This window comes from Macrotis lagotis, chromosome 1 (assembly GCF_037893015.1).
Source record: "Macrotis lagotis isolate mMagLag1 chromosome 1, bilby.v1.9.chrom.fasta, whole genome shotgun sequence".
NCBI lineage: Eukaryota > Metazoa > Chordata > Mammalia > Peramelemorphia > Peramelidae > Macrotis > Macrotis lagotis.
This window is the reverse complement of record NC_133658.1, coordinates 843,256,422-843,271,751: the sequence shown is the minus strand read 5'-3', so window position 1 is coordinate 843,271,751 and position 15,330 is coordinate 843,256,422. Positions and strand designations below refer to the sequence as shown.

General features: G+C 36.7%; 1 protein-coding gene across 1 annotated transcript; it reads right to left on the bottom strand.

Moving 5' to 3' along the window:
* On the bottom strand, nucleotides 1-948 carry LOC141490597 (olfactory receptor 56A3). The gene has a single exon (XM_074190670.1). The coding sequence runs from the start codon at nucleotides 946-948 to the stop codon at nucleotides 1-3; it is 948 nt and encodes a 315-aa protein (XP_074046771.1).
* Between the last annotated feature and the right edge of the window lie 14,382 nt (nucleotides 949-15,330).

Genomic DNA, 15,330 nt, shown 5'->3' with positions numbered 1-15,330 from the left:
TCATAGACCCTTTTTCAGTAATTTCAGAATGCCTTGCTTTATCTCCTGGGTCCGGACTCCATAGACAATGGGGTTGAGAGCTGCAGGGATGACATGGTGCAGGACATTGAGCAGGATGGGCACATCAGGAGAGACCATCTTTTTGGCCACATGAGTGAGAACAAAGACCAGCAGGATGGTGCTGAAGAAGAGGATAAGTATGAAATGGGAGCCACATGTACTCAGTGCCTTCGCTGCAGCCCCCTTAGCCTTAAGTCTCAGTACAGCTCGAAGAATGAAGGAGTAGGAGAGGAAGATGAGGATGAGGTCAGAACCTAGCAGTGTCCATCCCCCTGCAAACTGGTAGAGGCGGTTGACTGTAACATCATTACAAGAGAGTTTGGATACAGAAAGGTTGGCACAGATACAATTTTCAATGACACTGGAGTGGCAGTAGTGCAACCTAGCTGAGAGAATAGGGATAGGCACAGTGGCAAGAGCATTCCGAGCCACTATGAAAATGGCAGCTTTGGCAACAAATTCATCAGTAATAATGGATGGGTAGCGCAGTGGGTGGCAGATAGCAACATATCTATCATATGCCATTATCAAGAAGGTACAAGACTCCATGGCTAAGAAGCAGTTCATGATATACATCTGGAGGAAGCAGGCAGAGAAGCTGATAGGTCTGAGGTCAAACCAGAAGATGAGCAGGACCTTGGGGATGACAGTGAGACAGAGTACGATGTCCAGCAGGGAGAGCAGGCTTAGCAGGTAATACATGGGCTCATGCAGAGAGGCCTCCAGTCGAATGGTGATTAGAAGGGTGGCATTGGCCCCCATGGCCAGCAGGAAGAGCAGACTCAAGGGCAAGGAGAGCCAGTGCTGCCAGTTTGGAGATCTGACAAAACAGTTCAGGAAGAACTCAGAGACCTCAGTTGTTGAGGAGCTATTGCTGAATAATTTCATGATGTCAGTTTTAGATTTCCCTTAGATCTTAACATCTGAACCTGGAAGCAGAAAGACACAGCATCCTGGTGGAATAGAGAACTCACTCAATTCCTCTCTTCCATTCTTCCCAGTGGTCTTATTATTTGTTTTTCTATATAAGAGGGAGATTTGATTTCTTTCATTTCCCAAGCTATCCCCTCCATTTTTATCCTTGGAGTAATCTGCTCCAAAAGTCATCCAAGACCTTACTTGAATATTCATCCTATTTCTTTTCTTTTATAAGGCAATGGGGTCAAATGACTTGCCCAAGGTCACACAGCTAGGTAATTATTAACTGTCTGAGGCTGGATTTGAACTCAGGTCCTCCTGACCCCAGGGCTGGTGCTCTGTCTATTGTGCCACCTACCTGCCCCCATCCTATTTCTTTTTTTTTTAGGTTTTTTCATGGCAAATGGGGTTAAGTGCCTTGCCCAAGGCCATACAGCTAGGTAATTATTGAATATCTGATGCCAGATTTGAACTCAGTTACTCTTGACTCCAGGGCCGGGGCTCTATCCACTGCATCACCTAGCTGCCCCACCCCCATCCTATTTTTTAAAGAATATTTTTGTTATCTTCTGCTGTATAAGTTCCTTAACTTTAACTACAGTTATATTTCTTAACCTATAAAAGAACATAAACTTTTTTTTGTCTCATTTCTATACATTTTAAGCCTCATTTTCCCCCTTCTCCTTAATTTCCATTCTTAGTGATGGAGCAAAGTTGACAAAAAGAATCTAGGAACTTGCCGGAGCTTTTCCCATTTTCTCTTAAAAACAAATTCTTGAACGACAGAACTCACAAAAAGACAACTTGAAACACTTTTCCAGATTAAAATAACCTAGATGGACTTCAGGAAAGGTTGGTCTCTCTTGAGTAAAGGGGGGAGCACAGGGTGTGGAGAAGCCAGCAGGAGGCTCGTAGATACACAATAAATGAGCAACCAAAGTCCCTTGGTCCGGGCTGAGCAGACCAACAGAATGGCAGACAGGTGTAAGGCCTCTACTACCGGTGCAGAATGCAAATTTTGAGCCCTATAATCCTGACACAACAGGCATGTAGAGGGAGGAAGTTGCCAGCACCTGAAACCCAGTATGGAAAGTCATTAAGCAGATGACAGGACCACAGCACAAGAAGCTTATGATAATGCCTCCTGTTCCCCACCCAGGAACAGAACACAATTTTAAAAAAATGAGAAAAACCTCCAAAAAGACCCCATGACCATAGAAAACTACTAGGGAACTAGGGCAAATCAAAACACAAACTCAAAAGAGGAAAGCAGTGGCAAAATGCCTATATATGAAACCTCAAAGGGGAATATGATTTAGACTCAAGACCAAAAAAAGTTCTCTTGGAAGAGCTCAAAAATGATTTCAGAAATGAAGTAAGATATATAAAATAAAAATTGGGGAAAAATGAGTTATATAGGAGCATTATGAAAAATTGGAAAAGAACAAAAACAGACTGAAGAAAAAATTCCTCAAAAAAACAGAATTGGCCAAATAGGGGAAATATCCAGTAAAGCAAACAACTACTTTAAAAATAGAATTAGTCAAGTAGAAAAGGACACAAAAAAAGCCTCCTGAAGAAAATAATTCCCTCAAAATGAAAATTAGGTAAGAAGCAATCAATGATTCTATGAGACATCAATCAAACAAAATCGAAAGAATAAAACACTAAAAGAAAATGTAAAATACCTCATTGGAAAAAATAATTGACCTGGAAATAGATGTAGGAGAGATAATTTAAAAATTATTAGATTTGGGGCAGTTAGGTGGCTGAATAGTTAGAGTACCAGCTTGGAGTCAGGAGGACCTAAGTTCAACTCTAACCTCAGACACTTAATAATTACCTAGCTGTGGGCAAGTCACTTAAAAATCCTATTGCCTTAAATTAAAAAAAAATTGACATAAAAACTATAATGGAAATCTTTTGCATGGCTACAAATAATCAATAATTGTGTAGGTACCATGTACCACTGAGAAAAATATATTTCTTATTATGCCCAATCAGTTTTCTCCAGAAGTCTATTATATCTAAATTTTCTAAAATTATATTCATTTCCTTAATTTCTTTCTTGTTTATTTTTTGTTTACATTTATCAAGGTTTAAGAGAGGGAAGTTGAGGGCACCTACTAGTATCATTTTGCTGTCCACTTTTTCTAGTATATTACTTAACTTGTCCTCTAAGAATTTGAATTTTATGCCACTTGATACACATATGTTTAGTAGTTATATTACTTCATTATCTAGGCTACCTTTAAGGAAGATGCAATTTCCTTCCCTATCTCATTTAATTAGATCTATTCTTGCATTTGTTTTGTCTGAGATAAGAATCTCTATTCCTGCTTTTTTCATTTCTGCTGAAGAATATTTCCTGCTCTATCCTTTTACTGTTTTTTTCTATGAGTATCTTTCTACTTCAAAATTGTTTTGTTTTTGTAAATAACAAACTTATAGGATGCAGAGTCCTCATTTCTAAAACATAGAGAACCAACTCAAATTTACTAGAATGCAAGTCATTTTTCAATTGATAAATGGTCAAGGAATATGAACAGGCAGTTTTCCGATAAAGAAACTTAAACTATCAATACTTTTATGAAAAAATGCTCTAAATCACCATTGATTAGAGAAATATAAATTAAAACAACTTTGATGTACCACCTCATATCTATCAGATTGACTTATATGATAGAAAAAATGATTAATGTTGGAATGGATGTGACAAAATTGGGATTCTAATGCCTTGTTGTGAACTAATCCAACCATTCTGGAGAGCAATTTGTAACTATGAGCAAGAGCAAAAAGATTATACATACCCTTTGATCCAGCAATACTAGTACTAGGGTCTATATCCTAAAAAGATCATAAAAAACTGAAACAACCCACATTTGTAGCAGCTCTTTTTCTGGTGATAAAGAATTGTAAATTGAAGAGAGGTACATAAATTGGAGAATGGTTGAATAAGTAGTAGTATAGGCATGTAATTGAATACTACTGTAATATAAAAAAATGGGATGATGGATTTCCAAAAAAGTTTGCATGAACTAAAATTGAATTAAGTAAGAAAAACCAGGAGGACATTATTCACAGTATCAGCAACATTGTGTGATGATTAATTATAATACTAAAATCCTGGCAAGTGGTCCCAGCATTTTCTGGCAAATGGACTATAAGGAAAACTGAGTGCCACAGAATAGATACTTTCAAAGGGTGGTATGGGAGAAGACTTTTGAGAGTGTCTTGGACAGGAAGGAGATAAAATCAATCAATATTTAAAGAAATTAATTTAGAATCTTCATTGGAAGGTCAAAAACTGAATCTGAAACTTAAGTATTTTAGTTACATAATGAGAGACAGAAAAAATCTGATGTTGAGAAAGGTTGAAAGCAAAAGGAAAAGGAAATGAGAGAGAATGAGTTGGATAGGTTGGGTCATGAAAGCAACGAATAGATTTTAGGAGACAATGAAAGATAATATTGATGTGTTATTGTTCATGGTGATCACAAAGAGTAAGACAAGACTGAATGACTAAACAATGACAACAAAAGTGCAGATATATCAGATTGCAATAATTTAATTCAGAATTAGGTGGTAAGGAAATAAAGGTCGTTATGTGTAGACTACTCTTATTGTGAATCTTATAGTATGTGGTGAGGGGAGTAAAGAAAATACCATCACCAGGAAGTAGAGAAAGAATTTTTTTTTAATAATGTGGGAGGCAGTTAGGTGGCACAGTAGGTAGAACACTGACCCTGTAGTAAGGAGGACCTAAGTTCAAATCCAGTCTCAAGCACTTAATAATTACCTAGCTGTGTGACCTTGGGCAGGTCATGTTTAACCTCGTTGCCTTAAATAAATATTTTTTTAAAAGTAATGTGAAGACTAATTAGAAGGAGCCAGTAAATGATGAGAGAAATTGAGGATACATGAGAAAAGATTATGACCAGACCAGAGTTATAGAAAAAAGAGGTGAGGAAGGAATACAATTTTCCCTTTTTTTTTTTTGGCAAGGCAGTGGGGTTAAGTGACTTGCCCAAGGTCACACAGATAGGTAAGTATTATGTGTCTGAATTCAGATCTGACCTTAGGTCCTCCTGACTCCAGGGCAGGTGCTCTATCCACTGCACCACCTAGCTGCCCTGGGAATAGACTTTTTATGGATGAGTTGACTAACTACTCTTTTGAAGGGACTAACTTCCTCATCCTTCTCAGAAAGGAAGAGTGAAAACATTGAAAAGTATAGGAGAGTTAAGGAGTTCATAGCAGATGACCTCCAACTTAGTACAATGGAGTTAAATTCACATATGTGAGTGGATAGTGGAAAGACCTGAAAGACCGAAGCTGGAGAAAAGACATTTTATATAGCTATTTTGCTGGAATGATAGTCAATAGCAGATAAATGCAAGGGTTACTGTGCAGCATTGAGGGATCAATTGGTAATGAGAAAGAAGAGTTCACATTGATAAGAGTAAAAGAGTGTTTATAGAACAGGGAAGGAAAAAAATGGTTGAATGGAGAATGTAGAAGGCAATAAGTGACAGGAAGACCTTACTTCAGCGGCAATAAGTGCTTAATAGATTTGTTACCTCAGATCACCACCAAGCTTTATTTTCTTTTTCTGAAAGTCAATACTTGTTCAGAATTTTCCCTCTTCCAGCTAAGGACAACACTATTCTCTTTTGACATCTCAAAATGAGTATCTTCTGAACATTTTAAACTCAACACGTCAAAACCAGAACTCATTATCTTTCTCTGGAAACCATTTCAAATCCCTCACTCAATCTCCATGTTCAGTCTGTTGTCACATTTTATTATTTCTAACTTCATAAAATCCCATATATAAGAAGCTAAATCTCTTCACCCACAAAGACATCAGTCTAGTACAAGTCTTTGTCAACTCTCAAATGGGCTATAATGCAATAACTTTGTAATTGTTCTTCCTGCTACATCTTCCTCCAACTCTAATTCATTCTATATTTGACTACCAAAGTGAGTTTTCTAAAGTCTAAGTCTGATATGTCACTTATCTAATCAAAAAAAACTCCAATAACTCCTAATTACTGTCTTTCTGGATCAAATATAATTCTTTTTCTTTGGAAATTAAAACTCTTTACCATTTCCCCCCTCCCCTATACCTTTTCAATGTTCTTATTTTTTCCTCTTCTTGAACTCTACAATCCAGTTACACTGAACTATTTGCCCTTTCTCACAAGACTGATTTGAATTATTAATGCCTTTGTACTGCCATTACCTGGAATGTACTTCCTCTCTTCCTCAGCAAAACTCAGCTCAATTACCACCTTCTGTAGAAGACCTTTACTTATCACTCCTCTCCCCTCAAGTATTTTGTATTATTTTGTGTATGTAACCAAACCTCTACAACATTACTACTCCAATGATTCAACATGTCAGTGAAGTGTGATTCTCAGTTCCAAAGTGAACTCTCCAAGACAATCCAAGTTCTGGGACATTCTACCATTCTGAAAAGGCAGCTATATGGTATACAGTGGAAAGAGCACTGGACCCAGAGTGAAATCTACCTGGAAATATTTGTATGATTCTTCACCTCTGTCTGCTTCAGTTTCCTTAACTTTAAAATGATGATAATAGCAGCACCTACCTCCAACCATTGTTGTGCAGATCAAATAAGATGATAAGATTTATGAAGTGCCTGGTTCCTAGTAGACACTAAATAAATACTAATTGAATAAAGTTTAATTGAATTTCAAGGCAGATAGCATTTGAAAGAGAATATAGATTTCTCTAGAATCATGGAGGGGAAGTAGTAGTCTACACCTGGGAATGGGGAGAGCACACAGGCAAGTGAACAAAATGATCTCGATCTCTCTCTCCCTCTCTCTGTCTGTCTGTCTCTCTCTCTTGCAAGGCAATTGTATTAAGTGACTTATCCAAGCTTACACAGTTAGTTAATTATTTAGTGTCTGAGGCTGCATTTGAACTCAAGTCCTCCTGGCTCCAGGGCTGGTACTCTCTTCACTGCATCACCTAACTGCCCCAACAAAAACGATCTCTTGAAGAGACAATATCTCATGGTCTCGATTACAACTAGATCTTCCCTTTCTCTATGACACCTCATGAAATCGAGTTCTCATGTTTGGAGGAAAGGAACTGCCGTTTTCCTTAAGATAACTAGCCCAAGAATGAATGGCTTTTGCTACCAGTTAAAAAAAGATCAAGATAAAAGATAAAGTTGGAGATAACGAGGTAATAATAATAATAATAATAGCAATACCAATATTAATGATAATAGCTAACATTTATATAATGAAATAAGAAACTAAATCATTAAAACCAGGGTCAGAGAAAAGAGCCATGGATAGACTCTATCATATTTCTGACTCTACCATATTGATTCAGTGTCCCTTCAAATTAGTCCTGATCTGAATTGCCTGGGCAGCTGGAGTTAAAAAGATGAAGACTTCTCAGGGAAACATGGTAAGGCATTCAAGCAGCTCTGGGTAAACTATTGTGAGATAAAAAGATACCAACCCAATGTGCTCTTCAGCCTCTTTTCTTCCTCCTTTCCACCCTTTACTGTCACTGGAATTAGAGCCAGAAGATCAGGATTTGAGTCTATTCCCTTCCTCTCTCTCATTTATTTGTGTAACCTTTAAAAAATCATTTAATATTACTGGGCTCCAGTTTCTTCACTATTTTTTAAAGTGATGATTATTATATATTATCTACTTCATAAGGCTTTGTGAGCAAGTTATTTTGTATATAATAACAATAGAAGTATAAAAAATAACATAAACAGAAAAATTACTGCTGATATTATTATTAATTATAATTTTTCCTTATGCTCCTTCCCTTTCTATTCCTCTTCATTCTTGAATTGGGACTTAGGAACAATGGCCAAGGGAAAACTGATACTCAGGATTTCTCATTTTTAAGCTCCATGGAAGGGAGATCCTCTGGATTTTTCTCAATTTCCTTAATTCTCGGGAACCAGAAGACCTTACTCCATTAATGCCAAGCTGGTATGTCTGTCCTTGGTATCAAATCACAGAGTCTAAGAGCTGGAAGAATACTTAACATCATCCATTTAAACTCTTTTCACCTTCATCCTCCAAATGAAAAGCCCTAATATACCATTTGTTGTTGTTCGGTTATTTAGTCATGTCTGACTCTACATGACATGAACATGGACATGTTCCATGGATAAAGTCCATGATGCTTTCTTGGCAAAGATTCTGGAGGGGTTTGCTATTTCCTTTTCTAATGTGTCCCCAGTATTACAATTGAGGAACTGTGGTTAATTGATAGGGGATAAATGACTTTTCTCAGATCACAAAACTAATAATTGAGAGCAGACATTTGAACTCGGATCTTTCCTTCTCTAGGCTCAGTTCTCTTTCCTCTGAAACACCTAGTTGCTCTACTATGCCATTACTAAAAGAAGTTAGCCTCTGTCTGAAAATTCTTCCTGTGACTTTGAGCTATGTGAACTCAAATATTCAGTATTAGATGATTTCATTAGAAAATTTTTGCTTATGTTGGGCCAAAATTTATCTCCTTGCAATTTTCCAGTGGAGCCCATCTATGACCTCATTTGCTCTCAATACTAATCATCCCTAATAGTGAGATAGGATAGTATCTTAGACAAAATATTTAAATTCTCTAGGTAACAATTCTCTCCTTTTTAAAATAGGAAATGAATATTTAAAGTACTTACCTTAAAGGGTTTTTGTTGGGCTATGCATTGAAATCCTTAAATATAAGAATGGAAGCTATATTATAATTAAAGAAATTTTATGACTGATGTTAGGGTTAGAAGAGAAAGCAGAGTCAAAGTTCTAAATTAAATAACTTCCATAAAATACATCCCACATTTTCACTACTTTTGCTACAAGCCCAGGACTCTTTTCTCCATGTGATTCATAGTAATGGCTATCTGTCTGATCTTCTTTATGGTTCTCTCAATCCTTTGACTACTAGGAGTCTCTCCAGAAGGTGCTCCCTGCCCTTTGGTTTGTTATTCATACCTCAATTGACTTTTTATTTCCCCCAATCTCTCCAAGTTACAAGGGCAATTTGTACAGTTTGGGCTGGAACCTAAGGGACAGAGCTTTATGAGTGTCCTTATATCCTCATCCCTAGGGCAAGACTGGTGAGACAGAGAATCATTTAAATACCAGGAGTCTAAATCTGAATAAAGGAAAATCCCAAGTGATCTTACTGGCACAGTCTAGGGAAAAAAAAGTCCTTGACTCTAAGATTATTTGGTTTATTAGAGTGAATATATTTGCTTTGTACATCAGGGATCAGGTGAGACCTCATCAGTATCTGCTATGCCCATACGTGTCCCATAGAGTTTAGAACAACAAACATGACTCCTCATACAGGGATCAATGAATAGGCTCAGTTCAATTTTTACACTTCTGTGTTTGACCACTGGATCCTTTAAGCATACCCAGATGCTTAAAAAGGTCGTGAGTAGGTGTGTGCTAGAGTGATTTCGAAGTCTTCTTTACAAGAGCTGATTGTTAAATTTTCAGTGCACTTACACCTGAGAAATCTACAAATTCTACTTATCAGGGCTTAATTGATCATTTTGTTGATTGTCTAGACTTAAGAAAATGATGGAGAAAATGTTAATAATGAAGGTTAAACTTAAAAAGGGATGAGTACAATTTTTTCCTCCCTGGAGAGAATTGGTTGTTAAATATTTTTCAGAATAACTTTGGTCTTGAGTCTCTCAAATCTACTCAAGAAAAACTGGGGAAAAGAAAGAGGCAACTTGCATTGATTTCTTAGTATTTGGGATCTTTCAAACTCTTCCTGGAAGGTGATTTCTTCCTGTACTTTATCATTGGTTTTGGGACTTCACCTATAAATGTGTGATGAAAATCAGGTTCTCATAGTCACATTCAGTGAGACCTATAAATTCTGAGAGAGGTTAGGAAAATTATATTTTATTAGTGGAGCCAGACATATCTAAACATATGCTTAATAGGAATGGAATTCACAGCATAGGCAGGTGTGTGTGTGTGTATTTGTTCCTTTGTCATCTCCTTCTCTGGGGAAACTAAGGCAAACAAGGTTAAGTGACATGTCCAGGGTCACACAATTAGTAAGTTTCTGAAGCCAAATTTGAACTCATTAATGTGAACCTTCCTAATTCCAAATGCCAATGATTCTGAAATTTCATTTAAAGGAGATATTAATGATGCAGATCCAAACTGATTGCAAAGCTTTTTCAACCAGAAAAAACTTGTTTTTGTCCTTCTACAAAGACAAGGGTCCACCTGCTCTTCTGGGGGCCTCCTGTCCATATCTCTTGGAATCTCTTGAATAATAATAATAAATAATAATAATAATTCCTAACATTTATATAGTTCAAACTATGCCTCAGACATTCAACATTTTAAAATTATTATCTCTTTTGATCTACAATACAATACAGGGAGGTAGGTGTTTTTATTACCCCATTTTATAGATTTTGCTCTGGGGCAAACAGAGGTTAAGTAACTTGCCTAATATCATTCAGCTCGTGCAAGTGTCAGAGTTCTTATCTGAACTCAGGTCTTTATGACAGCAGGCAGGTGTTCTGTCCACTGTATCTTCTAGCTGCCACTAGATCTCTAGCAGAATGCAAATGAAACACTCAGAATATTTATCCAATAGCTTTCATTTTCAACTGGCCTTACTCTTTTCCCAAGATATATCTCTTTGGAATCTTTTAGCCCACTTTGTGCACATTATTTCCTACTTGGTTATATCCATTGTGTGACTGAACACTGGACTTGGGATATAACATGGAAATCTCTGGTGACTCTGGAGTCAAAGGACCTGAGTTCAAATTTCACCTCTGAGATCTGCTACCTATGTAAAACTGGACAAATCATTTAGCTTTTTGGACCCCTGTTTTCTCATTATTAAAATTTTGGTGCCAGGTCACTTGACTTCTGTGGTCCCTTTTTATTCTTAGGTTTATGATATTATGCCTTACATCCTCTGCTACCTTTGTAAACTTGAAACAATCATGATTTTCCCATGATTCCATGTTTCCTCACCAGAAAAATTAGGGGGCTGAACTAAATGATCATTAAAATCCTTCCAGTGTTAAAAGGATTATCTTATTCTAATTAATGTATGTAATGATAACTTTCCAGGTGCTTTCTAAATTATCATTCCTACTTTTTCCTTGAATGACCTAATCTCTCTGGTCTTCAATCCCATTATCTTTGATATTGGCATTCAAGAGATCAAGTATGCAATTTTAATTTTTTTTTAAAGTTTGTTTTATTTTCATTAGCTGCATTTGTTTTGACATCACTTTATTTTCTAATATTTACTTTCATCTTCCTCTATCCAGTGGGTCACTAATAACAATGATTCAAAAAAAAGAAACATGCAACATCAAAATGACATTTTAGACAATGTAATATTTCCCTTTCATAATCTGCCAGATTCTAGATAATCTCTCTCTTTTGGGCCAAGTTTGTTCATTATAATTTTGCAGTATTCAATTTTAGGTGCTTTGCTGCTATTTCCATTTCCATTGATGAAGTCAATAAGCTTATCGCATTTTTTTCTGGTTTTCCTCACTTCATTTTTGTATCATCTCATAGATAAATTCTCATGCTTTGCTTCTTCATAATCACCAAATTTTCCATATTTTTCCACATGGTTATATGGTATTACATTCACATACTGCAATTCACTTAGCCACTTCCAAAATGGTGGGCATCCAATTTGTTTTCAGTTCTTTGATACTAAAAAAAGTACTATTATAAATAATTTGGAATATATTGATTTTTTTCTCTCATTGACTTACCTGAGGTATTTGTTTAGCAGTAGAAATCTCAAAGTTAAAGGATATTAAGAAATTATTAAATATAAATAAAAAGTAACAAAAACATGATTAGATCAATAGATGCAGAAAAATTCACTTCTATTAAAAACACTTAGAAGTATGAATCTAAATGAAATTTTCTTTAAATTGATAAAAAAAACCCTTTTGCCTCAACCTATCAGCAAGTTGAGGTGGGATCAACCTCTCCCCATGGCCATTTGAAATACAAGATGAATTTGCTCTACAGTAGTTAGAGGTCTTTGTCTCCTTTCAAAACTATATCTTATCTTTTTTGACAATATTCCGCATGAAGGTGAACATTAGCATTAAGAATGAATAACATCAATGAATAAGGAATAAAGATCCCCCTATAAGCTTCAAATTCAATGCTATGATTTGTGGAACCAACCATGTTACTCTTCACAAAATTGTAACAACTGAATACGTGCAAATGTATCTAGGAGCTCTTTATTACTCAAATATAACCATTGGTGAAGTGGTGCCCTAGAAGGAAAGCCACACTTTCTAGATTCCAGTTTTTTCACTGAAAATTCTCAGAATGATATGCCATAATTTCATGATATTTCCACAGATGCTGAAGGGGTTGAGAGGGGGAGAACTGACCTCTCTCTGACTTCACCTTCTCCCTGGGACTCTCAGGAAGATTGTCCTGCTCATGGAGCATTGCCACGGCCAACGGGAATAGCCACCTGCAGTGCTACGGGTTAGTGCCTGCATGGAAGGCAGCTGCAGGCACTGGAGTGCCCAACTCCACACTTTGGGGACCCACGGCAGGGGTGGCGCAACCCCAGCTGCTGCTGCATACAGTAGTGGTAGTCACGGTGGCAACAGTAGGAGGCTGCCCAGTCTAGTCCCTCCCCATAAGTGATTACATCTGAGGTCAGCGCCAACCTTCAGTCTGGGAGAGCAGGAGGCATTGGGTGCATTTTACCAGCTTTAATCTCAGCTTTTTTTCCCCCCTAAGCACTGGGTTTCTACAGGGAGGTTGAAGTTAGGGACTTAACAAGCATGTTGATTAACTGTGTCCATAACTAGGGTCTCCAGAAGCCCCCTTTAACTCAGCATAATTATGAACCAATCACCATTTAATTTAATTGATACCAGTTGTTCTCATGTAATGAACTTATAAAAACCAACTTTTTTTTTAGGTTTTTGCAAGGCAAATAGGGTTAAGTGGCTTGCCCAAGGCCACACAGCTAGTTAATTATTAAGTGTCTGAAACCGGATTTGAACCCAGGTACTCCTGACTCCAGGGCCTTTATCCACTTTTTGCTTTATCCACTACGCCACCTAGCCTCCCCATAAAAACCGACTATTAAAGAATGCTCTGATTTTTGGATGAGTCTTTGACCTCTATTATTTGTCATTGTTAGACTTACCAATAAATAGATTATGCTTAAACTTTTGTACTTCTGTTCCCTCAATCATATTTGTCATGACAGTATGAATTTTCTGTTTCTCTTGTCATAATGAATTATATCCAGCAGGGGTTGATAAAATGGACAGCTATAACAAGAGTACAATAATTTGTCCTCAGTTCCAGAATTCTTCAGCATTCATTGCTCCTGTCTTTTGTCCTTGTCAATTTGTGATAGAACTTAGGAGTTATTATGATTTGCATTTCTCTTATTAGTGATTTAGAGCATTCTTTCATGTTTGATAATAACTTTCCATTCTTATTTTGAGAAAGTACTTGTTTATATTCTGACCTCTTGTCTGTTTTGTTGGTTAGAAAGATTGCCACTATGTTTTCAAATTTTTCTCTTATGCTAAGTATTTCTTCTAAAGCTGCCATAAAACCTATTTGTTCCAATACAACTTTTCTCAAACTTCTGATTTTTTTCTTGAATTATTTGAGAACAACCTCCAGGGGTTCCATGATCTTTTGGGACTATGCTGGGGTCTCTTTTGAATCAGGTGCTGGTATATCATTTAGAAATTTTTATCATCACCAACTAGGTGGTAAGGTGGATACCATGCTGACTCTGGAGGCAGAAGGATTCATCTTTCTTAGTTCAAATCTCAGATGTCTACTAGCTAGGCGACTCTGGGAATCATTTCACCCTGTTTGTCTCAGTTCCTCATCTGAAAAAATGAGCTGGACAAGGAAATGGCAAAGCACTTCAATATTTTTGCCAAGAAAACCCCAAATGAAGTCATGAAGAATCAGTACTGAAACAATGGGACAACAACAGCAGTGTCTTGTTGTTCATCATTCTTTCTAATTTTATTATCTTCCTTATTAATTTATTTTCTTGTTCTTTTTTTTCTCCTTGCTGAGAAACGTATTGATTATTCCTATCTTTATTTCTTTACCCCTCCTTTCCTGACTAGTAATGTCTCTGTGGTTTGGTCTTTGTCACTCTAGCCTACTATTTTCATTTAAGTCTTTTTCACTCCTGTCCTCGAAATAAATAAATAAATAAATACATTTTTAATGAAAAAAAATACTTCTTTCCCACTCCTTTCCATATTGAAAAAGAACGAAAAAATAAAATTCTTGTTAAAAATCATGTATAATCAAGCAAAACAAATTTCTGCATTGGACACAGCAAGAAAAATTCTCACTCCACTCTCTGAATCCTTCTAGCTGGTTCAATGGAGTCAGGAGGATCTGAATTCAAATATGGCCTCAGATTTACCAGCTCTGTAACCCTGGGCAAATCACTTAACCCTAATTGCCTCACATCTATAGTTGTCCTGATTCATATCTGGCCATTGTATCCAGATGACTCTGGAAGAGAAAGTGCGGCTGTCATGGCATCACCTCTGTGATGTCATGGTCTTTTTTGATTATGAAAGAGAAACAACAAGAGACAACTTGTTTCATGGGTCCCCTGGAATCATGGTAAATCACTAAAGTGATCAGAATCCTAAATCTTTTGAAGTTGTTTATTGCTAAAAGGTAGCTAGAGTTTGACTTCAATAAAGGACCACCAGGTTAATAGCATATGTTTATTTGTTCCCTAGACCTAAGGCCAACCATGAATTAAAGGCAGTTCAGAAAAGTGAGTTCACAGAGGCTTTGGGGGAGAGCATATTAATAAATTGGCACAGTCAAAAGGCAGGGTCTTCAGTGGGTGGGATTTTGGATATTTGTCCATCAAAGGAGTTCCTTAATTGAGTCACATTCATCTAGAGTGGAAGGATTGTTATCAGGAATTTCATTAGTTTCAAAAAAGAGTCTTCCTTACAAACCTTGGGGTATATCAGTTATGCTAAAAGATAGTCACAAAGCATGAGGTGGAGGAGGGAAGTTCTTATTTGATGGGATTTAGGGATATAAGAAGGCTAGTTTTCTAACAGACAAGATTTCACCTTTAACAAATGGTATTTTGATCTGATTAACAGAAGATCATCTTCAGTTCTTAAACTACATATAATATTGAAAGACAAAACTCATTGTACACATTGTTTTTACAATATTGATGCCATAAATTGTTCTCCTGTTTCACTTAATTTCCTCTCTTCATCATTTCATGCAAGACTTCCCAGTTTTCCCTGAAAATATTACCATA

Coding starts and splice junctions, on each gene's coding strand:
- LOC141490597 (XM_074190670.1), bottom strand. CDS start 948: ATGAAATTATTCAGCAATAGCTCCTCAACAACTGAGGTCTCTGAGTTC.